Below are 24,803 nucleotides of genomic sequence, written 5' to 3' on the forward strand. Positions count from 1 at the left end.
ATGTAAATCAAATCAATCTAATCCAAAAACTAATTTAATTCAATTAAATAACTCTTAATTAATCAAATAAAATTATTTACAACTTAAATTAACCATTAAAGTTAAATTTAGTTAATCAACTTCATTAATTAATCTAATTTAATCATGAAATGAATCAATTATTCTTAATTAATAAATTTTTAATTAATTACTAACCCAAAATTAATTAAGTTTAAGTTAATCCAAACTAATTAAATTATTTTAAATAATTAACTTAAAAATCAGCTTTAAATTAATCCTTAATTAATTAATTCTAAATTAATTAATCTTAAGTTATACAATAAATTAGAAACTAAATAAATCAATAATATTTTAAATCTCAAACCTAATTTATATAATTAATTAATTCAAATAATAAATAAATCATTAATTAATTTGAAATTAATTAATTTAACTTAATCAATTTAACTTTACAAATCTAATTAACCCAAAATTCAAACTAATCGAAATTTTGATTCTCAACTTAATCAACTTAATTAATTCAGAAATTATCTAATTTAATATGTAAATTGATTAAAGTTAACTCAATCCAAGATTAAATAATATTAATAATTTCATCTAATCTAATTTAATTCAAAATTAATTAACTGATTATTACCTTACTATAGTTAATCTAAAATTGATCAACAACTTAAACTAATCACCTTATTTACTTTTCAAATTAATTCGTATTTATTAATCAATTATTTTAATAAATTATTAATCCTAAATTAATTTATAATTCCAAATAATAATAATTAATTAATGTTAATCAATTCGAAACTAACCTTAATTAAGCTTAACTTAAATAATTCAATAATGAAATTTAGCAAATAATATTTAATTAACTAAATCAAACTTAACCTTGAATTAATCCTTAATTAAATTAACTTTAAACTTTAACCATAAATTAAACTTTAATGATTAATCAAGTATTAATTTAACCTAACTACCAAAATAATTTGAACCATCCCACACAACTATAGGTTTATTTAGTTTGATAACTTAGAAATGGTGAGATAAATTAAGTAAATTAAAAACTATTCCAAAACTTTGGTCTAACTTATACATTTTATATCCGGCTTGAAATTTAGTTTATTATTTAATTAAGGGGAGCATCAACATCATTTTTTGAATCTATTTCAAAATCAACCTTTTTAGAATTTTTCAAAATTCATGTTTTCAAAATTTATTGGTTCAAAATTTCTTTTAGACATGGATTTTCAAAATATATTTTGAAATTCTTTTTACAAAATATTTCAAAAATTATACTGTATTTTTCTTGAAAAAGCATAAATGTTATTAATTAGAAAATTTTGCAAATTTTAATTTTTTATTAAAGTTTTTTATTTAAAATTTTGACTTAGAAATTTTTTCTAAAATTTATAAAGACTAATTTCAAAACTTAGTTAACTATTTTCTCTTAGAAAATTTTCTAAATTCAAAATTTTTTCTTAGAAAATTTTTCTGATAGATCTTAAAATTTAAGCTTACTTAAATTTTTCTAAACTTAGATTTATTCATGAAAATTTTCAAGTTGTTCTAAAATCAAATTCAAAAATTTTAACTTAATTATTTTAAAATAATTCAAAGATTAGAAATTTTGTGCATTTTTAAAAACTTTTTGTACTATAATTTTCAAACACATAACTTCTAACTTATACTTAGAGAACTTTGGTTCAAATTTTTTCAAAATGAATTTTCTAAACTCACACACTTAATTTTTCTCTTGAACTACTTCAAACATGTTGTTTGATGTTACCCCTATTTTTAATGTGTGTCAAAGGGGGAGAGATAGTAAATTTAGGGGGAGTTATTAAACTCAGGGGGAGAGTTAAATGTTTGTTTACTTAACTCTGCATATTTTAAACTTAACTGTGAAACTTGGTTGCTAAACATCAAAAAGGAGGATTTTGTTGGTACAGGGTGCACGAGAATCAAATCTGAGTTTTGATGTTGTCTAAGGTTCAAGTTAAGTCTTGTTATGATCTGATGATTTGACTAAGTGTGCAGATTGTTTACTCAACCGAGAAAGCTCTAATCATGGTAGGTAGAAAAGTCCAAATAGGTCTGAAAGACCTAATGTTTGGTAGGTAGATTGAGGTAAGCAACTGGAGTGGAGCGATAGAGAGGTCGTGTCTCGGGAAGGGACAAACATAGGTCGCTGATCCAACTGAAGAAACTAATGGAGGTTTCTAAGTTGAGATCAAGACAGTGCGAACTATCATACTCATGCATATTTAATATCAATTATCTCACTTTGTTTTGCAGGTTCAATATCTATTATCTAACTCTGTGTTGCAGGATCATATGACCCCTTAAATTTCAAAGGGTCATAACTTTTGTGTCAGAACACAGAATTAGGTTCTGTCAGCATCTATGCGTCCAAAACTTAGAGATCTTCATTTTCACAAGGTTTTGGTCAACTGAACAAGAGGTTTAGTTGACCAATTAGGGCATTTTATCAGTTGACCGAATGAAGGTTCAGTTGATCGAACAAGTAAAATGGAGAAATAGATTAGGCTCATAAACATGGTATCACAACATGATCGGTTGACCAAACTCAAAGATCAGTTGACTGAATAATAAAAACATTAATGACAAAGAAGATTCAGGTAATTTGAGGGATCGATCGATCAAACAAGGTGATCAGTGGATCGAACAATTAATGCACTTAATGCAGCAAAGATCGGATCTTGGCAAGGAAGAAAATCCAAGCGTTCAATCAACCGATAAGGAGATCAGTTGACCGAACATCTTTTCGATCGACTGAACGTGACTTATAAAAGAACAGCTCGAGGTCTGAGCCATGTTAACTTTTCTAATATCCTCTTTGCTTGTCATCTGTGCTACTGCTACTCTACTACGCTTTAACCTTGTGTGCAAGTTAGACACCGAAAAGTCTCCGACGATCTACACCTTCTATTCTTTATCGGTGTATTTTAGTTAGCTTGCATCATTATTATTATAAGAAGATAGTAGTGTGTTACTATCATTCTTCCTAATTGTACGAATTACCTCTTTTTCAAAGGTTTCAGAAAGAGGAGTTTTAATGGATTATGTTTTAGTGAGAAACAAAATGGAGCTGAATCAATTAGGGTAATCAATTCAGCAAGCCTCAATCGATTAAGCTAATTGATTAAGGTTGATTTAAGGAAACAGTAGGTATGGTAAGAGATTAAATAGGGAGCCTTAATCACTTACGGACCACTCTTGTGAGAACAAAAAGCTTCCTAATCGATTAGGAAAGTATAATCGATTAAGTAATCAATTACTTTTAAAAACTAGTCGTTATGAGCCCGATAAAAGGGTTTTGGCATGCACTATTTCAACTGCTCCTCTCCCACACTCTTCACTAAGCTCAGATCATCACCGCCAGTTCTTGAAGTTTCTTAGAGATATGTGCTGCTGCACTTCCAAGTTCAAGAGGCTTTGCCAAACAAGAAGAAAAAACTAGCTAGGGTTTCATTTGTGTAAATCTTGTAAGATTTCTATTGTACTAACTTTTCTTTTATTCTTGCTGTATTATGAGCTTGTACGAGGCTTCTTTGTTTTCAAATTATTTCTGAGAAGGAGTGTTTACATAGTGGATGTGTGAGAGAAGGCCGGATCCTTGGATTAGTCACCTCATTTGAGGTGGATACCAAGTAAATCTTGGCGTTAGTATTTGCTTGAGTATTTTTCGGTGCAACAACTCATAGACCAAGTGAACGGAGCTAATCACCCCCTCCCTCTAGCTCTCGAAGTGTCCCAACACTAGTGAGGGTAGGAAGTGGATGTTTTAGTTGGAAATCAGGTAGTAGAAGTCCTAGCAAGGCTAGGTAGTGGAAGTTATGGTTGGAAACAATACAGTGAAAGTTATAGTTGAGAACTAGGTGAAATAAGTCTAAGTGGAGTCAATTGTGAGTTGATTGCTTGGCAAACAAGTCTAAGTAGAGTCAGCTAGGAGCTAACTTTTTAGGAAATAAGTCCAAGTAGAGTCAATTGGAAGTTGATTGCTTGGCAAACAAGTCCAAGTGGAGTCAGCTATTAGCTAATTTCTTGACAAATAGAGAAGTGAACCTAGTAGGTTAGGTAAACTAAGTACTAGGTTTTGCTTGTTGTTTGCTTGTGTGTTTTACAGGAAACAACAGTTGGATGAAGGTTTGGGCAGGACCAGTTGGGAATTGGTTTGGGTTGCCGAACTCAGAATTCGATAGACTAAAAGGCAGGGTTAACCAAAATGTCCTATCAACAAGAAGTAGACCTAATCTAGTTCGAATGAATCGAGTCTCAGATAAGTTTTGGCTAAACTCAGGGTGATCGATGGGTGTCCGGTCGACTAAAATAATTTATCAGTAGCTAAATAGTGATGAAATTAAATTTCAACGTTAATTTCGTGACTATTCGAGGACAATCTTGTAGCAATATTCTAGTAATAGTGATCTCTTTAGTTTTATATATATCAATGGAGCTAGTTGACCAGATTATTTTACAAGAGCATTATTTACCCATAAAGTTTGACATTGTTGTTGACGTCAATTAAAGTTATTGTTTGTGTATTGTATATAAGTTATATATAGCCCAAGTGAAAGATTGCTAAATTTTACCTCTTTTAGGTAGGATCACATATGATTTGTGACATGCAGATGTATGTCATCAAAAATTTAGAACCCATCAAGTGATCTAACTCATGTTTATTGGATTTTGATTATTGGATGTGAGTTTACATGTATAGAAATTTAATATCATGTACCATTATTATCTATGAGTTGATAATAGATGCAGTCCACCATATATAGAGATGAGTCTTTGTTGGATTGGATATTTTGATAAATCTCTTTGCTCTCTATCAGTGAAGATATTACAATGCTGTCAACCTAATTTCTTAAGAAGACCAACCCTTGATTCTTCTTCCTCTTCCATAGAATTTATGGATTCATGGATAAGACTTACAAAGAGGATGACAATTTTACTTTATGGAGGAAAGAAAGTCAATGAAAAAGAAAAAGTGGAATAAAAAAAGTGAAAGTAATCTATTCCTTTGAATATGTTTACCTATTTGTTTATAGAGAAATGAAATACAACCCCTACTCTTGTTTCTTTTAAGTATGAAAGAAAGGGAAATTTTGATAGATTAAAAAAAAATACCCTTAGGACTTCTAAATATCCTTGTCCATTTATTCCATAACAAACTAGTTTATGAACATATCAACCATAAAATAACTAGTTTTTTTTCCAAATACAGTTGTGTATATGTTCCATTTATTTGTGCTCTCATTAAAAACTCTAGTTGCTAAACCCTTCAAAGTGATGAGGTTTGCTACTTAACGATCTTTCTTTGCTCAAATTTCCGATTCCTCTAGTATCTCATTGTTGGCTTGCAGTGAATCCGGTCATCCCGGAGCTTCTCCCATTGTTGGTGACCTAGGTTGCTTCCATTGTGTTTAAGAAGTCCCCATTGAGAGAAGAATATCGGAGCTTCTTTGATATCCATTGTGGTGAGTTTCCTCTAGTTGACTCCCTCTCTTTCCTTTCCTTTCGTTTTGTGAACCTACTATTCTTTTTAGTTAGGACAAACATTTATCAGCTTGGTGGATTTGATTATGATCAAAAAAGAAATATTTTGCTGTAGCACACATGTTCTTGTCTTCGTTTTTCTTGATTTTGTTTGGGAGCTTAATATTTGAGTGAACAGTAGTGAACTAACTTTTAGAAATTCTATTTTTGAAAATAAACTTCAATCATTGAGCAAAACTAAACACTAATTGTTTTTATTTGAAATCAAATTTTATCTATAATTAATATTAGTCGTTGTAATTGTAAAATAGTATGTTGGAAGTTTTTATATTACCAGATATTTATATAATGTATACTTTTACATTATTTTTTAAATTTATTCTTTAAGATAATTAATTTGAAATGGATAACTAAAAATATTCTAAATTTTGTAAATTTATTTAGTTTCAAGTGTAATCTTACCCGTCATTTTATAGTGATATCGGTGTCGCTTATTGGGACCATTTTGTTTGGCCCATTTAACTTGATTTAAGGCCCATTTAAGTCTATAAATGACTGTCACCGAGCTATCTCATTCCATGGCTCACAAGACTACGGCAGCGATGACGTCACTCAACGGCGGTACCGCCTTCCACTCTCTCCATGTCTCCCGCTTCGCTACTCTCCTCTTCCGCGCCCACGCGCTTCTCTACTCCTTTGCCCTCTTCGCCCTTCTCCTCCACCACTTCCTCTATCCCTCCTCCGTCCTCCTCCTGGCAGCCGACCTCGTCCTATCCTTCCTATGGGCCTCCGCCGTTCCCTTCCGGTGGTGCCCCGTCCGCCGGAAAGAGTTCCCCGACAGCCTTCTCCGGGAGGTCGGTCGCGACGACCTCCCAGCCATCGACGTATTCGTTTGCACGGCCGACCCCCGCCGAGAGCCGCCGGCGAGCGTCGCCAGCACCGCGCTCTCCGCCATGGCCTTCGATTACCCGACAGACAGGCTGTCAGTATACCTGTCAGACGACGGTGGCTCCGCTGTGACGCTCTTCGCGTTCATGGAGGCGGCGCGGTTCGCGCGCTACTGGCTGCCCTTCTGTAAGGAGAACGCAGTCGTCAAAAGATCGCCGGAGGTGTACTTTGAAGAAGAAAGCAGCGACGAGGCAGGCTCTAAAAATCTTAAGGTACGTGCGCGCTCTGTTAATTTTTATTTTTTGACATATTTGTTAATTATTAGAGCTGCATAAATACGGACTGCTTATTCAATCGTTAGATCCATAATTTAGCTAGTCCATGTATATTTTAATTTATACGGATGCCGACGGCGGTACGTCATTGCATCTGAATTCCATTCGGTGGTCTCAGCCGATGCACTAAAGTCTAAAATAACAAGACTCTGACTGTCGCATCACTGTTTAATTACGTCGTCGGTGGATGTGGTGTGGATTTGACAGGCTACCACACCACAAAACACCAAAAGTATTACTCGTGACCCCGTGGGTCATCCGAGATGACATGGGACGGAAGTTGCTGCAAGGAGATCGTTAGGTTGAAACTCAGTGGCAACGGGGAAATAAATCGGCTATCCCTGTATCCCACCCGGGTGCTGCGATTTACCTCCCTCATAATGACCGTGGGTTCGGTCGGTGGGGGCCCTGGGGGCGAGGATTTCACCTTTTGCTGCAACGAAAAGTATTACTCGTCCAACATTGAAAGAAGAACGCAAGTATCAAGCCAGCCTGGGAGAGTGACATGAATGCTGACAGGGATCTTCTGATTTAAGATCCTTGAATCATCTCTGGTCCTCTGTTTATTCATTGGTTAAATGAACTGGATACAGATGAGATCTAGTTCATCCAACCAATGAATAGACAAAGCCTCTTTTGGTCCAGAATTTTCTGGACCAGAGGATCTGACCTCCATGAATGCAAATAGAGAAATTGTTTTTTGTCCTCACTATTATAAAGATGGAGTAGTTTGTCACCCTCAAAGTTTAAGCACAAATGATAATTGGTGATTCGATTGATATCCTACTATAACGTAAGTGGATCAACAACTAAAATTAGTTGTCAACCTATTCAGTGATGCTGTTAGAATAATGAATAATTTCAAAGTCTAGCAAACGAGGTGAACCCACCCATTACATCTTGTCCAAGACATCACCACCGTTCACCTAAAGTAACTAGACTGTAAAGTTTGCTTTGTGTGTTGTCAAGTTTGCTTTGTGTAAAGGTGCGTTGGCGTTTAGAGCACCTCATAAGATTCGCTCTTATCTGATGAGTAAGAGAAATTTGACGATGGGGTCCTTCATGCACCCGGAGTTCTCTTTCCTCTATAAAAGAAGTGTCTGCATTCCTTTGCAGAGCATTCAAGAGTCCCTTGAGCTCTACTTAGGAAAAGAATTGTAATTTAAAGGCTTGCAATAGTAATAGATCGATTAAGAGCGATAGAAGGGGAGGGAGTGAATATCGCTTTTTTTTAAACTTTACTTATCTTTTTAAAACACAAAGTTAAGCAGCGGAAAATAAAGAGAGAGACAAAAGCGTTTACTTTGTTCGGAGCCTAGCTCGACTCCTACTCAAAGGCCCGCGGTCCTTGACTGCACCGATAGGCAAACCACTATAACACTTCTTTCCGAAACTTTCAGAAAGAAGTGGATCGTACAGGTACAAAGATGTAAGATAGTAACACTCTACTATCTTATAAAATTAAGTACATTAAAAATGAAATATACTGACAATAGAAATTTAAAGTTGAAGCTTGGTCGGACGGAGTAGCTTTACAAGACTGATGAGAATTCGTAGCACGAGCAGCTTGCAGAGGGGAGCTTGAATGGATCAGAAAGTCTTGTACTGCCTCAGACTTCGAGCCCTATTTTATAGGCCTTGGACATTCGGTCGACCGATCCCACTGTTCGGTCGACCGATCCCACTGTTCGGTTGACCGAACCTGCTCCTTCCTTCCTTCCTGGCTGGAGTTTGACGCTGGCTTGATCTCTGACATTAACTGACCTTTAATTGTTCGGTCGATCGATCATGCCTTCCGGTCGACCGAACAAGCTTTTTCCTTGTTCGTTGCAATCTGCCGAGATCTTTATTTATTGCACCATTAATGTTGATTGGATCGGTCGACTGATCCTCTGGTTCGGTCGACTGATCAGCCTTTTTCCTTTTTCTGCTGATCGATGCTAATGATCTGTTCTGTGCTAAGTCACCATTGTTCGATCGACCGATCTTACTGTTCGGTTGACCGATCAAGCTTTGATCGGGCTCGGAATCTATTTTGGTTCGATCTGGATACTGAACTGAGCTTGCCTGGTTCGGTCGACCGATCAGGTGGTTCGGTCGACCGATCGGGAAGAACCTGCAAAATAGTGTTAAGCAAAACACCCTACAAAATCGAGATTTAGCACAGTAATATAAAATGCATGAGTAATATGAAAGATAGTAAAACTATCTTGATCTCAACTTAGAAACATTTCCGATTTCTTCAGTTGGATCAACGACCTAAGGTTGTTCCCTTCGAGAACCCGACCTTATTGTCACTCCTCCAGTTTGTTTACCTCAACCTACCTGTCAAACTTTGATCCTCCAGATCTAGTTTGGACTTTTCACTCAGCCTTGATAGGCTCCTCAGGACTTTTCTCTTGATCTTCGGTCCTCCAGACCTCTCGATCACACTACCAAGCTTCGGGTCCCCTCGACCTTCTTGGACTTGCACCTGGGTTCCACGATCTGCTAAGATTTCTCCTGCCTAGCCTCCAAATAGGTCTTTCTCGGTTGAGTAAACATCCTGCACACTCAGTCAACTTGTTAGATCATAACAAGACTTAACTTGAACCTTTGACAACATCAAAACTTAGGTTTGATTCTGGTGCAACTTGTACCAACAGTAAGTCCTTATCTCTTTTATTCCAAGCTTGCTGTTTCGATCTGTAACATTTCCACAGCCCCCTAGCGTTTTTGTTTTTACTCATCTTTTATTCCAAGCTTGCTGTTTCGATCCGCAGCATTTTCACAGTCCCCAACGTTTTTGTTTTTGCTCATCTTTTATTCCAAGCTTGCTGTTTCGATTCGCAGCATTTTCACAGCCCCCCAGCGTTTTCGTTTTTGGTATCAGAGCTAGAATACAAACTCTCCATCGTCAAGAAGAAATTTTATTCAAGAGGAAAGTTTCAATCAACTACAACGAAACTGAATGCAATACATAGACATCGACATCCTCTAAGTAAGAATACAAACTCTCCATCACCAAGAAGAAGGTGTGATGGCACTTGTTGTCTTCCGAGACAACAGATGGGTCGATGACCAGGCAATTCTAGCCACCATGGAAATTGACCTGACCCGTGGAAGTCAGATGGTATACGTCATGCCTGACACTATGATGACCATCAGTGACTTTTATAGAAATATACAAATCTCCATCCTGACAAGAGGCTATGAACAATGGAGAAATGGCGAAGCAAATCTACTCATCACTAGGGGAATGGTTAGGCGACTATCAAACACCCCAAACGTTGGCTTCGTGTATGAAATACAAGGCATCGTCGATTACCTGACCAGCCATGGAGTTCATACATTACCAGGATGACGACATTCTACAGCGCCATTTCAGTGGCTTGACTGGGTGATCAGACCAACCCAAATTTATCTTCATCTGCAACCCATGGAGGTAAACAGTCACACCCTTATGGATGGAAGAATTTTAATCAGCTTTTCTAACGATACTGCAACAAGAGATAATCAACCACCTTATTACAATAGTCATGATGAAGAAATCCAGAGTGAAGGAGGAGAAATTATTGTCGTTCTCACTGAAAAGCACCCAAGTATTGATATTTGCCTGGGCTATGAAGAAGACTACTCTGAAATTCCAGCAGCAGCAACAGATAAAGAAGATTATCCTTATATACTGGTACATCGTCTCACTAATACTGCTACTATATTAGAACAAAAGACCTATGGAGGTGCAGGATTTGATTTAGCGGCCAATGCCACTTGCATCATAGAGCCCAAAGGGCGAGCCAACAATTTTTCGAACAATTTAGTCCCTTGTTAAAAGAACTCTGGGTTGTAGATTGTTCATTGAGTGTTCTTGCGGCCATTACCTCTTGAGCTTATCTTGCTCCTGTTTTAATAATTTATATGGATCTTGAAAGACTCGAAGTTTACCTAGCTTTTCCTTAGGCTTTGGCCCTAAGGATAGACTTTGTAATTTTTGAATTAATTCTTCTGGTAGGGGAGTAGCAAGGCCTTTGCCTTTTGATCGCTCAAGTATAGTCTTCAAGTCAGCTTGGATGTCCTTTAGGCTTTCTGAGATTTGTACGAGTAATTGTACTTGTGTGTTGTTGTCACACCCCGGGGAGTCCCAGCCAGAGGAAAAATCCGACAGCATCTCCCCTATACATGTAACAATCTGAATCATTTCTACATCCACAGATATACAACAGCCACACACGGCTGGAATATATATACAACCACGCAGTTTATATTCAACCCACTCGGCTATAACAACAAAGCAATACAACGACGTAGTTAAATATATCTAACAACCCACTCAGCTATACTAAAAAGAAGAATACAGCGGAAATACAACAAAAAAGCATTGCAAACCAAAAGAATGATTGCTAGCCGGCTAGACTTATACAACACAACAAACAATACAAAACACCACATCACAACACTCCGGAACCGAAACTGAAATAAACATTGCTAAGTAAACCAAAAACATAGACAAAATAAAGTACAAATGAAAACCAGAAATAGGTCTTCGGATATGACGTGCGAATCGGCAGACATGATACTCCAAGCGACACCAAAAATCTACCAGCTACCTGAAATAGAAATTGCTCAATGGTGTGAGTTCAAAGAACTCAACGGATATCAAGCTGACATGCCTAGCAAGATATAACTAATAGAAATAACCATGGAGTACAGTGTTCTGATCAATAATAAGAAATGCAAACTGAAAAGGTAACAGAAGAAGAACTGTACTCACCAGGACCTCCTATCCAGATGTAAAGGTCGGCATACCATATATATAATGTCACCTGTATGCATGTCAATCATATGCAACACCAAAATGCAGCAAACAAAGTGCAGCAATCACAAACAACAAATGCAATCAATGCATATGATGCAAATATGACTTGTGTCACTCTTGACGCCAGTCAGCCATCTCACATGCGATGGTGAGACCGAGTGAATAGAGCTATGACAACTGTGTACTCTACTATCACTACTCCTGAGTGACCGAGTGGACAGGATGCTGTCGGAGTACACCTATCCTCCTACCCCAAACAGAGTGGGGGAGCGCAATGCTCTCATCTCCCTGAGTTAGTCCAGAGGAGGGATCCCTGACGTGCTACCACGCTGCATCACGCTACCCATGAGTGGACCAATGAAGCACTGACAGAGCAAAACTGTCATACACCCTGCCTAATATACCATTAACCCATGAGTGGTTGTGTGTGCAGATTATGTAACTAGCGATGTGCTCAATAATAATGGTGCCGACAATCGCACAACATGTAATCATGCAAGATGGTGCATGACCCTAAGCATGTAAATCCTAACCATAATCACCTCCGCATAATAGGTACCAAACAGGAAAATAAGTCATACCATGACCTAGGTATCACAGATCTAAGTACACATGCAGATAATAAAATCCAGAGAACTAGCTCTATACTCAGTGAAGCCTAGTATGTCACTTCCTATAGGAACTAAGGTACACATGACAATAATCAAGAGATATAAACATGAATACATAACCGACAACAAACAGAACATACAATAGGTATCGAATAGTGGCATACCAAGGGCAAATCTAAGCATGATCATTGCTACTAGCTATAAATTACTATGCATATCAAAGTGACAATATCATAAAAGATAAGTCAAGAGATACCCGCCTCAAAATAAGATCATGCTAATCCAATTCCACGACGAGACGCTCGTCTCGAATCAACGTCCCAAATTCCAAGGTGCTCTACCATTGATTTACGACCAAAAGCATTGCTTCTGGAAAATTACCGTCGGAGCTAAGTAGAGTTGCTAATCTCTAAATCAAGTACCCTGTAACACCACTATCCCAACCACAATATAGCATTAGATCTAATCCTATGATGCATCCCTTATACCTGAAATTAAATCCAATTACTAAACCATTACCCTAAATTTGGCTGCAAGGTGGCACTGGAATGGACTCTTGGCCAATAGCAGTGATCTACTACTGTCTGATTCTTCCTTCCCTTGCAAACCTAATGATCAAATCAGTGACTTCATTAATTATCATTGTAATCCAAATCAACCCTAAATTCAGCAAATCTTACCCCCAACAAGAATTTGAGTCCCTTCGATGAAGAAATCCGTAGGGAAGATGAGGCTTGATGATCATCCTCCTTCCAAATTTGGTCAGAACACACATCCTTCCTGCTTGTGCCCAAAGGAGTAGATCTGCCGCAATCGACTCGGTTGCTCGCTGGAAATGGTGGCTGCTTAACCTACGATAGCTGGATGATGACGATGTCGTCGCAATCTGGTGGCGACACATCCGTCAACATCCTGTGGAAGAGGCCGGAGGTGGAGAAGGCGAATCAACTCAGTTGCTGGCGGTGGATCGATTGCGAGAAAGGGGCCGAAAGGGCTCAGGTTCAGCGGTGGTCGCACAGTGCCGGCGCGATCAGAAATCTATGGCGATGAGATCTCGGCGATAGGTACAATGTCGTCAAGTGATCTTTACACGGAAAAGACAGCGACATTGCTCCGACAGGGCATCGCCTAGAGACCACAGCTCGAGGCCCCGAGAACGCCGGCTGAGGATCACCGGCGACGATCGGGTGGGGAGATAGAGGTCGGCGGCAGTGTGAAGAGGAGAGGGGAGGAGGAGATCGGCGAGATGGGGAGGAGAAAAGTTAGGGCTCGGGGAAGAGGAGAAGGTGCTGCGCGCCGCGTGAGGGAGAGGGGAAGACGACGAGGAGAAGAAGGCTTTCGGCGAGAGAAGGAATAGGGCACGGGAAAAAGGATTAAATAAAAAGACAAAAAATAATTATTTAAGGAAATTAAACATTTCCTCGTTTAAATCAGGTAGCTTAAATAGACTTTCCTGTGACCCAATAATTGATCCTCATAAACTCACTCATACGTGATCTGAAAAATTTTCAGAAAATTTCTAACAATTTCTAAAAATTCCCTTAAGGTTATTCCTCAAATAATCTTATTATTTTATTATTATTTGAGTGTCGTATTTTACATTCTCCCCCACTAATAAAAATTTGGTCCATAAATTTTCGTTATTACCATCAGCAAGTACTAATAATAGATAGATAGTATGAACGCTGAACGGAAATTAACCCACATACCTCAGGTAAAAAGATGGGGGTATTGAGCTCAAATCGTATCCTCGAGCTCCTAAGTGGCCTCCTTGTCAGCATGATACTTCCATCCGACTTTAACTAGCCGGAGAGTCTTGTTCCACAGTTGACGCTCTTTGTGGTCTAGAATCCGTACCGAAACCTCCTTGTGGGTAACGTCAGGCTGGATGGGAACTAATATACCTAACAAAATGTGTGCGGGGTCGAGTACGTATCTCCTCAGCATGGACACAAGAAATACATCGTGAACGCCTGCCAGAGATGGTGGTAGCGCAAGATAGTAAGCTACCCCTCCAATCCTTTCCAAGATCTGAAAAGACCCAATGTATTATGGAGCTAACTTAACTCGAAGGCCAAATCTCTTCACCCCTTTTGTGGGTGAGACTCTTAGAAATACATGGTCACCGGTAGAGAACTCCGGGGGTCTTTGTCTCCGATCAGCCTAACCCTTCTAGCGGTCCTACACCTCTGACATCCTCCATCTTATAGTGCGGACCAACTCTATCTCCTAAAGTAACTTCTCCATGAGCGGGTGAGATTGAGGCATGCATAATCTGCCTCGGAAATAAGTAATACCCTCGTCATATCGGGTGAACTCGGTCTGCTGCCCATAAGTTATCTAGCTGCTAATGAACTATAAGTGTTGATCACCGGCCTGGGCCTCTCGGATCCTCTTCATGATCAACAACTGAACAACCATGCTAACAAGAATACCCTACTCTGTCTGTCCCTGCTCCTCAAGGCCCAACTCGGAGAAACCTTGAATCAAGTCCGTGACTAAAACTTGGTGGCAAGCTAAAGTCTTTCTGGACTTCCGGTTAAGCGCATCGGCAACCACATTAATTTTCCCTGGGTGGTAGCAAATGGTACAATCATAATCCTTCAGGAACTCCATCCATCTCCTCTGTCAGAGATTGAGTTCCTTCTGGGTGAAAAAATATTTGAGACTCTTTCGATCCGTAAGAATCCCAAATGTAATACCCTATAGAGGATGCCACCAAATCTTCAAAGAAAAGATAATGGCGGTTAACCCTAGAGTATGTACAGGGTAGTTCTTCTCTTGCTCCTTCAACTGATGAGAAGCATAGGAGACTAGCTTGCCGTGTTGCATCAAAACAGAGTCCAAACTCTATAGAGAAACGTCAATATAGAGTACAAACTCGTCCTCTCCAGAGGCAAAACTGTTGGGTTCTTCGGGCCGCGAAAACTGCTTTTTCGCGTCGCGGAAACCCCGAGTCACCCAAAGCCGTAGATCCGTGCAAAGATTCGTAAATAAAATTTATTCGAAAAACCTTTTCTTGTACGAGTTTGTAAAACCTTTAGATCTACACTAGATAAGGGTTATACCTTCGAAGCGTGCCTTTCGCTTATCCCGCTCGTCCAAGGAATTGCCAGATCTCTAGACCGTCAAGCGCCGGTCCTCTAGAAGTATCCACACGGACACGTAGGTGGAGAAAACCTCACACAAAAGTGTGCTAGCACCTTGGTGAGATTCGGCCAAGCAAGGAGGAGAGGGAGAGGGAGAGCTTGAGAGGAAGAAGGAGGAAGAATCACCACACTTGAATGAAATGAATGAAAATCAAATCAAATTCAAAAGTGGCCGGCCACTTCTCATCAAGAGTAACTCCCCATTAAATGCAATTAATGTGAAGTTAATAAGAAAATGACTTTGTAACTTCCATGAGGTGGCACACCATGATGATGTGGAACATCATCATTGGTCCACCTAATGCCAACTCACCAATGAGGTGGCAAAAGGTCAAGTCAAAATTGACCTTTGGTCTTCCTTCTCTAGTCAAGTCAAACTTGACTCAATCTCTACCATGGTTAATCTAATCTAACCATTTGATTCGAGCCAACTTAATATAATGAATCTAATTCATTAAATTAAATTGATTTAATAAGTCATAATCTAAATTAGACTCATTAAATACATGACTCAACTTGAGTCGAACTCAAGTTAGCCCAATTAGGATTACTCTTAATCCAATTTGATTCATCAAATGAATCTAATACTCTTAGTTCATCATATGAACCTAATCTCCATCTAATTGTCCTAAGTGTGTGACCCTATAGGTTCTTGTAACGTTGGCAATGCCCTAAACCCATTTAGGAGCATAAGTAATGAGCGGTATCTAGCAACACATCATTACTACCCAAGTTACAAGAATGTCGAGATCCGACATCACCTTGTGACTACTAATTGTGACTTCTCACAATATGTGACATTGTCCTTCTATCCTAGACATCTAGAATGATCAATATGAGGCATAGATCGTGTCATCCTTTAATCAATCTAAATCTTGAACTCCAAGTAGACTCACTCGATCAAATGAGCTCAACATCTAATGTTGACTCATTTGGGCATGGCCATGCGCTTAGTGGTCTCACTCTATCAAGAACAGCGATGTCGCTCCCGTCATATGGGAGGGATAGATCACATCTACATCACTCACATCCCTCTGCATAATTCGTTACATACCCAGTAATCGCCTTTATAGTCCACCCAGTTACGGGTGACGTTTGACGAAACTAAAGTACATAACTCCTTATGTAGGGATCCATGGTGACTTCAGGTCTAAGGACTAATAGTCATACTAATAGCCACATGAGAAAGTATATGACACTCATATAACGATCCATGATACTTTCTCATGGCGGGTCATTCAGTATACATTCTCTAATGCATATCCATGTGTCAGCTTGATATCTCTATATCCATGACTTGTGAGATCAAGTCATCGAGTTGACCTACATGCTAGTCTTATTGTATTAACATTATCCCTGAATGCTAATACTCGACTAGGAATGATTTAGAGTAGTGTTCCCTATATCATCTCACTATCGATTCAACTAATCGATTGATATAGGTATGAACCTTCTACTCAAGGACGCTATTATACTTAGTCTATTTGGCACTAATATAAATAAGTATAATAACCAAACAAATACCTTTATTAATATACAAGAATATGATATACATGAGTCCATACAATCATCAAATGATTGGCTCTAGGGCTCTAACTAACAATCTCCCACTAGCACTAGAGCCAATCAGTATAGACTCTAAGGCCTAAAGACCTAGTGTGACCATCATGCTTCCTCTGTGCCAAAGCCTTGGTCAAGGGATCTGCGATGTTAGCCTCTGTAGGTACTCTGCAAATCTTCACATCTCCTCTATCGATAATCTCTCGAATGAGATGGGAGCGCAGTATTGGTCCGCTGGTGTGAGCGAGGTTCCTTCGCTTATAGCCCCATTGTTGTCACAATAGAGCTCAACTGGGTCGATGCTAGGAACCACCCCAAGTTCAAGAATGAACTTGCAGATCCAACCGCCTCCTTTGCCTCGATGCAAGAATATACTCGTTTGTAGAATCACCATCAGATCCTGCTTGAACTCTTCCACCGGACCACCATTAATGCAAAATACGAACCCTGACTGCGATCGGTAATCATCCTGATCGGTCTGAAAGCTAGCATCACTGTAACCCTTTACAGTTAGCTCATCATTGCCTCCATATATCAAGAAATATTCTTTAGTCCTTCGTAAGTACTTAAGAATATTCTTGACCGCTATCCAGTGACTTTCACCTGGATCTGACTGGTATATGCTCGTCATGCTCAAAGCATACGAGACATCAGGTCGAGTACACAGCATGGCGTACATGATCGATCCTATGGTTGAGGCATAAGGGATCTGATCCATGCGGTCTCTCTCCTCTCTAGAAGAGGGACCTTGAGTCTTCGAAAGACTCACGCCATGTGACATCGGCAGAAATCCCTTCTTGGAGTTCTACATGGCAAATCGAAGGAGTATCTTGTCAATATATATACTCTGACTTAGGCCAAGCAATCTCTTAGAACTATCTCTATAGATCTGTATCCCTAGAATGCGGGATGCCTCACCTAAGTCCTTCATTGAGAAGCAACTCCCTAGCCAGGTCTTGACAGACTGAAGCATAGGGATGTCCTTTCCAATGAGTAGTATGTCATCCACATATAATATGAGGAAGACAACTATGTCCCCTACAACCTTCTTGTAGACACAAGGCTCATCTTCGTTCTTGATGAAACCAAACTGTTTGATTGCATCATCGAAACGAAGATTCCAGCTCCGAGAAGCTTGCTTTAGTCTATAAATGGACCTATGCAGCTTGCTAGTATGCTGTGGATCTACAAAACCCTCAGGTTGTGTCATGTACACATCCTCGAGTAGGTTTCCATTCAGAAACGCGGTTTTGACATCCATCTGCCATATCTCATAGTCATGGTAGGCTGCAATAGCAAGCATGATCCGAATGGACTTAAACATCGCCACTGGAGAAAAGGTTTCATCATAGTCAATACCATGAATCTGCTTGAAACCTTTAGCTACCAAGCGACCCTTATAGATAAGTCTATCCATGTCAGTCTTTCTCTTAAAGACCCACTTACACCCAATGAGTTTTACCCCTTCAGGTGGATCAACCAAAGTCCATACTTGGTTGGTGTACATGAAATCCATCTCGGATCTCATGGCCTCTAGCCATTTCTCGGAATCTGGTCTAGTCACAGCTTCCTGATAGGTGGTAGGCTCATCCTCTATGAGTATAACGTCATCATGGTCAGACAAGAGAAATGAGTATCTCTCAGGCTGACGACGTACCCTATCAGACCTGCGAAGAGGTATGTCTACTTGAACCGGTTGTTGTTCCTCAACTCCTTGTGGAACAACATCATCCACAACACTTTGTGGTTCCAGTTCAATTTCCATCGAGGCATCAGTGCTATTGTTCGCATCTTGAACTTCTTCAAGATCGAACGCGCTCCCACTAGTCTTTCTAGAAACAAAGTCCCTTTCTAGAAAGACCCCAGTCTTTGCCACAACTACCTTGTGCTGACTGGGAATGTAGAAGTAATATCCCTTAGTTTCCTTGGGATATCCAATGAAATAGCACTTGTCGGATTTGGGTCCTAATTTGTCTGAGACTTGACGTCGTACGTAAGCCTCACAACCCCAAATCCTCATGAAAGACACCTGGGCATCTCTCCCAGTTCATATCCTATATGGTGTCTTTATCACGGCCTTTGATGGAACTCGGTTGAGTATGAAAGCTGCCGTGTCTAGAGCATATCCCCATAGATATGTCGGAAGATCTGTGTGACTCATCATAGATCGTACCATATCTAATAAGGTACGATTTCTCCTTTCGGATACACCATTCCACTGTGGTGTTCCAGGAGGAGTGAGTTGAGATAAAATCCCACACTCAGCTAAGTAGTCACGAAACTCATGGCTTAAGTATTCACCACCTCGATCTGATCGAAGTACCTTAATACTCTTGCCAAGCTGGTTCTGTACTTCATTCTTGAATTCTTTGAACTTTTCAAAGGATTCAGACTTATGTGTCATCAAATACACATAATCGTATCTACTAAAATCATCAGTAAATGTGATGAAGTATCTATAACCGCCTCTAGCAGCAACATTGAAAGGGCCACATACATCATTATGTATGAGTCCTAACAAATCAGTTGCTCTCTCGCTATGCCCACTAAAGGGGGTCTTGGTCATCTTGCCTCGTAGGCATGACTCGCATATCTCATATGATTCTAAATCAAATGAGTCTAGCAAACCATCCTTATGGAGCTGGGATAAGCGCTTGTCATTTATATGACCTAAGCGACAGTGCCAGAGGTATGTTTGGTTCATGTCATTTGACTTGAACCTCTTGGTACTAATGTTATAGATAGGGCTCTCAAGGTCTAGAATATAGAGTCCGTTTATTAGTGGTGCACTACAATAGAACATATCTTTCAAATAAATAGAACAACATTTGTCTTTTATTATAAAAGAGTATCCTTTCTTGTCTAAACAAGAACTGAAACTATGTTCTTAGTAAGAGCAGGCACATAACAACAATCATCTAAATCTAGTACAAGCCCAGAGGGCAGAGATAGCTGATAAGTTCCTACAGCAACAGCAGCAACCCGTGCTCCATTGCCTACTCGTAGGTCCACCTCGCCCTTTGCCAATGCTCTGCTATCGCCTGCACATCAGTACAAATGTGAGAAGCACATCCAGTATCTAATACCCATGATGTAGAAATAGATAGATTGACTTCTATAACATATATACCTGAAGTGGAAGTCTCACTTCGCTTCTTCTTAAGATCCTCCAAGTATACCTTGCAGTTCCTCTTCCAGTGCCCGGTCTGACCGCAGTGGAAGCAGGTAGCATCCTTGGCGACCCCTCCTTTAGGCTTCAGTGCCTTGCCTTTGCCCTTGGTTTGGGACTTTCCCTTACCTTTGGGCTTGTCCTTGCCCTTGTGCTTCTGGACCATCAGAATGGGCTTAACCTTCTTAAGGTTAATCTCAGCAGTTCGTAACATACTAAGTAGCTCGGGCAGTGGCTTGTCAATCTCGTTCATGTTATAGTTGAGAACGAATTGACTATAGCTATCCGACAAGGACTGCAAGATCAAGTCAGTGGCCAGCTCTTGGCCAAGTGGGAACCCCAGTCTTTGTAGGTTCTCTATGTACCCAATCATCTTGAGTACATAAGGACCTACAGGAGACCCGTCTGACATCTTGCACTGAAACAGTGCCTTCGAGATCTCAAATCTCTCATGCCTCGCTTGTCCCTGATATAGTTGGCGAAGATGCTCAACCATATCAAAAGCGCCCATCAACTCATGTTGCTTCTGAAGCTCTGAGTTCATGGTCGCGAGCATTAGACAGGACACATCTAATGCGTCGTCTTGATGCTTCTTGTAAGCATCTTTGTCGGCTCGCGGGGCATTGGCAGGAGGAGCCTCCGGAATGGGCTGCTCCAGAACGTACAGCTTACGCTCCTAGGTGAGAACTATTCTCAAGTTCCTGTACCAGTCCAGGAAATTCGCTCCGTTGAGCTTGTCCTTCTCAAGGACAGATCGCAGGGAGAAGGAATTCGTGTTCGACGTCATGGTTATCTACAACAGAAAATTTGCAGAAATAAATATCATATTCTTTAAAATCATTTAATTAGGCCTTTTAATTAAATGATGCTCCCACTGAATTCTATAATTCTTGTGGGACAAGATCCATATCATACTAACCCTTGAGTTAGCTTTGGCTAATACGCCCAAGGCTTAGTATGATTGGTAGGTAACGATTACCAATTACATCTCTATGCAACTCTTGTTTATAGAATCAATATCCGCATTTATATTAAAACTCGAGTTAGCTTTGGCTAATACGCCCGAGAGTTAATATAGATGTGATTTTGACCTATCTTTCCAACTATTGGAAGAATGCCTATAGTTGACTCGATCCAACCGAGTAACTATGAATACTCAATCTAATTGAGTTTGTATTCACCCATGCGTTGATAGACGGGACCAAGATTGTCCCTCCGTACCCTACCAAGATAATATGTATTGCTCTGCTTTGGCAGATTCAACAATACATGTGATCGAGGTAGTGATAGGTATCACGGCACAGTTAAGCATTAGAGTTGAGTCGATTGAGATCTAATCTAATCGAAAGGGATGCATCTTGTGCACGACTTAGATCTAATCTAATCGCAAGGGTGCATCATGTGCACGACTTAGATCTAATCTAATCGTAAGGCACTAATTAATTAACTACTTATTAAATATGCATCACATACACAAGCAATTAATTAATCTATTTGTGATTTAGTCATGGCCCTACTACGATCTTCTCAAGCCAATGAGAAGATCGATTGGTCAACCTAGGGTCAACAACTTCTTCAAGCTCCTCCCTTTGACCACCTTGTGTTGCTCGTGCCCGCCTCGGAACTCCGTCTCGTGTGGACCCTCCACCGCTCCAATTTGTACATTACAATTTGAAACTCGAGTTACATTCGAGTCTAAATCTAATTTACAACAAGAAAATAAGAGAAGGCACGACGCGCAGGTCGCGAATATAATACAACACTCGCAAACACATAACGGCACGCAGGCCGTATTATGAATTACAACACAACCAATCATATTGGGCTTTGGGCCATGACTATCACAAATTAATATATAATTCAAAATTATATATTTTTCATAATTTTCTATAATTTTAAAATAATTTTTACAATTTTTATGAATAAAATTTCCCGGCGGTCCCGTTTAGCGGTTTCGGGCGCAATCGCGGAAGGGGCAGCGCCCCTACCCGCGATCTAACCATCGCGAGGGTTCCATTGCGATCCAACAGCGCCTAAACCCGCTGTCCCAAAAAGATTTGGGTCGAGACATTGCCGTTTCGGAAAAATCTTCCCGGCGGGTTCGTTTTTAGCGATTTCGGGTGCAATCGCGAAGCAAATTCCCTTGCGGGGTTAGGGGCTATGCCCCTACCCACGATCTAACCATCGTGAGTTGCTCCTTTGCGATCTAATGGCACCCGACCCCGCTGTCCCAAATGGATTTGGGGCAAAACGAAGCCGTTTAAAAGAAAACTTTCCGGTAGCCGAAGCCTACAAGTGCCGAGACACTTGTGCTTCGCTTCTACGGAAAAATTACTCATAAAAACCCTAAAATCTCAATTTTTACAGAAAATTACAGAAGGTTTATTTTTCATAAAAATACAAACGAACTCGTACAAGTCTTTGCACGTGGCTCTGATACCACTGTTGGGTTCTTCGGGCCGCGAAAACCGCGTTTTCGCGTCGCGGAAACCCCGAGTCACCCAAAGCCGTAGATCCGTGCAAAGATTCGTAAACAAAATTTATTCGAAAAACCTTTTCTTGTACGAGTTTGTAAAACCTTTAGATCTACACTAGATAAGGGTTATACCTTCGAAGCGTGCCTTTCGCTTATCCCGCTCGTCCAAGGAATTGCCGGATCTCTAGACCGTCAAGCGCCGGTCCTCTAGAAGTATCCACACGGACACGTAGGTGGAGAAAACCTCACACAAAAGTGTGCTAGCACCTTGGTGAGATTCGGCCAAGCAAGGAGGAGAGGGAGAGGGAGAGCTTGAGAGGAAGAAGGAGGAAGAATCACCACACTTGAATGAAATGAATGAAAATCAAATCAAATTCAAAAGTGGCCGGCCACTTCTCATCAAGAGTAACTCCCCATTAAATGCAATTAATGTGAAGTTAATAAGAAAATGGCTTTGTAACTTCCATGAGGTGGCACACCATGATGATGTGGAACATCATCATTGGTCCACCTAATGCCAACTCACCAATGAGGTGGCAAAAGGTCACGTCAAAATTGACCTTTGGTCTTCCTTCTCTAGTCAAGTCAAACTTGACTCAATCTCTACCATGGTTGATCTAATCCAACCATTTGATTCGAGCCAACTTAATATAATGAATCTAATTCATTAAATTAAATTGATTTAATAAGTCATAATCTAAATTAGACTCATTAAATACATGACTCAACTTGAGTCGAACTCAAGTTAGCCCAATTAGGATTACTCTTAATCCAATTTGATTCATCAAATGAATCTAATCCTCTTGGTTCATCATATGAACCTAATCTCCATCTAATTGTCCTAAGTGTGTGACCCTATAGGTTCTTGTAACGTTGGCAATGCCCTAAACCCATTTAGGAGCATAAGTAATGAGCGGTATCTAGCAACACATCATTACTACCCAAGTTACAAGAATGTCGAGATCCGACATCACCTTGTGACTACTAATTGTGACTCCTCACAATATGTGACATTGTCCTTCTATCCTAGACATCTAGATTGATCAATATGAGGCATAGACCGTGTCATCCTCTAATCAATCTAAATCTTGAACTCCAAGTAGACTCACTCGATCAAATGAGCTCAACATCTAATGTTGACTCATTTGGGCATGGCCATGCGCTTAGTGGTCTCACTCTATCAAGAATAGCGATGTCACTCCCGTCATATGGGAGGGATAGATCTCATCTACATCACTCACATCCCTCTGCATAATTCGTTACATACCCAGTAATCGCCTTTATAGTCCACCCAGTTACGGGTGACGTTTGACGAAACTAAAGTACATAACTCCTTATGTAGGGATCCATGGTGACTTCAGGTCTAAGGACTAATAGTCATACTAATAGCCACATGAGAAAGTATATGACACTCATATAACGATCCATGATACTTTCTCATGGCGGGTCATTCAATATACATTCTCTAATGCATACCCATGTGTCAGCTTGATATCTCTATATCCATGACTTGTGAGATCAAGTCATCGAGCTGACCTACATGCTAGTCTTATTGTATTAACATTGTCCCTGAATGCTAATACTCGACTAGGAATGATTTAGAGTAGTGTTCCCTATATCATCTCACTATCGATTCAACTAATCGATTGATATAGGTATGAACCTTCTACTCAAGGACGCTATTATACTTAGTCTATTTGGCACTAATATAAATAAGTATAATAACTAAACAAATGCCTTTATTAATATACAAGAATATGATATACATGTGTCCATACAATCATCAAATGATTGGCTCTAGGGCTCTAACTAACAAAAACCAGAACTGGTGCCGACACTGATCTCCGATTCAATTCTTGGAAGCTGGTCTCGCCGACTTCTGGCCACGTGAACTTCAAGCCCTTCCTGGTCAGCCATGTTAGTGACATAGCAATGCGAGGAAACCCCTCAACGAACCTCCGTTAATAGCTAGCTCGACAAAAGAAGTTGCGAGTCTCCTGTATAGACTACGACAACTCCCAACTAGTAGCAACCTCTATCTCCTGTGGATCCTCGGTATATCCCTATTGGTGACCATGTCTCTCAATCATCTCCCAGAAGACAATCAAAATACGCATTACTGAATTTCACATATAAATGTTCCCATCAAAATATCCTTAGAACTATGTGAAGATGGTGTACATGATACACCTCAGAACGGGAATAAATCACCACGTTGTCAATAGAGGTAACGGATACTGATTCAATATCCTAGGGATACCCAAATTATCGAGTCTATGATAACATCTAGAGCACTATAAGAC

At 39.8% G+C, this 24,803-nt stretch overlaps 1 protein-coding gene across 1 annotated transcript in view; it reads left to right on the top strand.

Moving 5' to 3' along the window:
- Window positions 1-6,103: 6,103 nt before the first annotated feature.
- The window catches only part of LOC122017984 (cellulose synthase-like protein G3), a 46,150-nt gene continuing 27,450 nt past the window's right edge, over window positions 6,104-24,803 (top strand). Inside the window, exon 1 of the mRNA XM_042575716.1 lies at window positions 6,104-6,677. Coding sequence (XP_042431650.1) covers window positions 6,120-6,677 — 558 coding nt within the window. The 5' untranslated portion in view covers window positions 6,104-6,119. The remainder of the gene's footprint in view (window positions 6,678-24,803) is intronic.

The sequence above is a fragment of the Zingiber officinale genome, chromosome 8B, assembly GCF_018446385.1.
Source record: "Zingiber officinale cultivar Zhangliang chromosome 8B, Zo_v1.1, whole genome shotgun sequence".
Classification (NCBI taxonomy): Eukaryota; Viridiplantae; Streptophyta; class Magnoliopsida; order Zingiberales; family Zingiberaceae; genus Zingiber; species Zingiber officinale.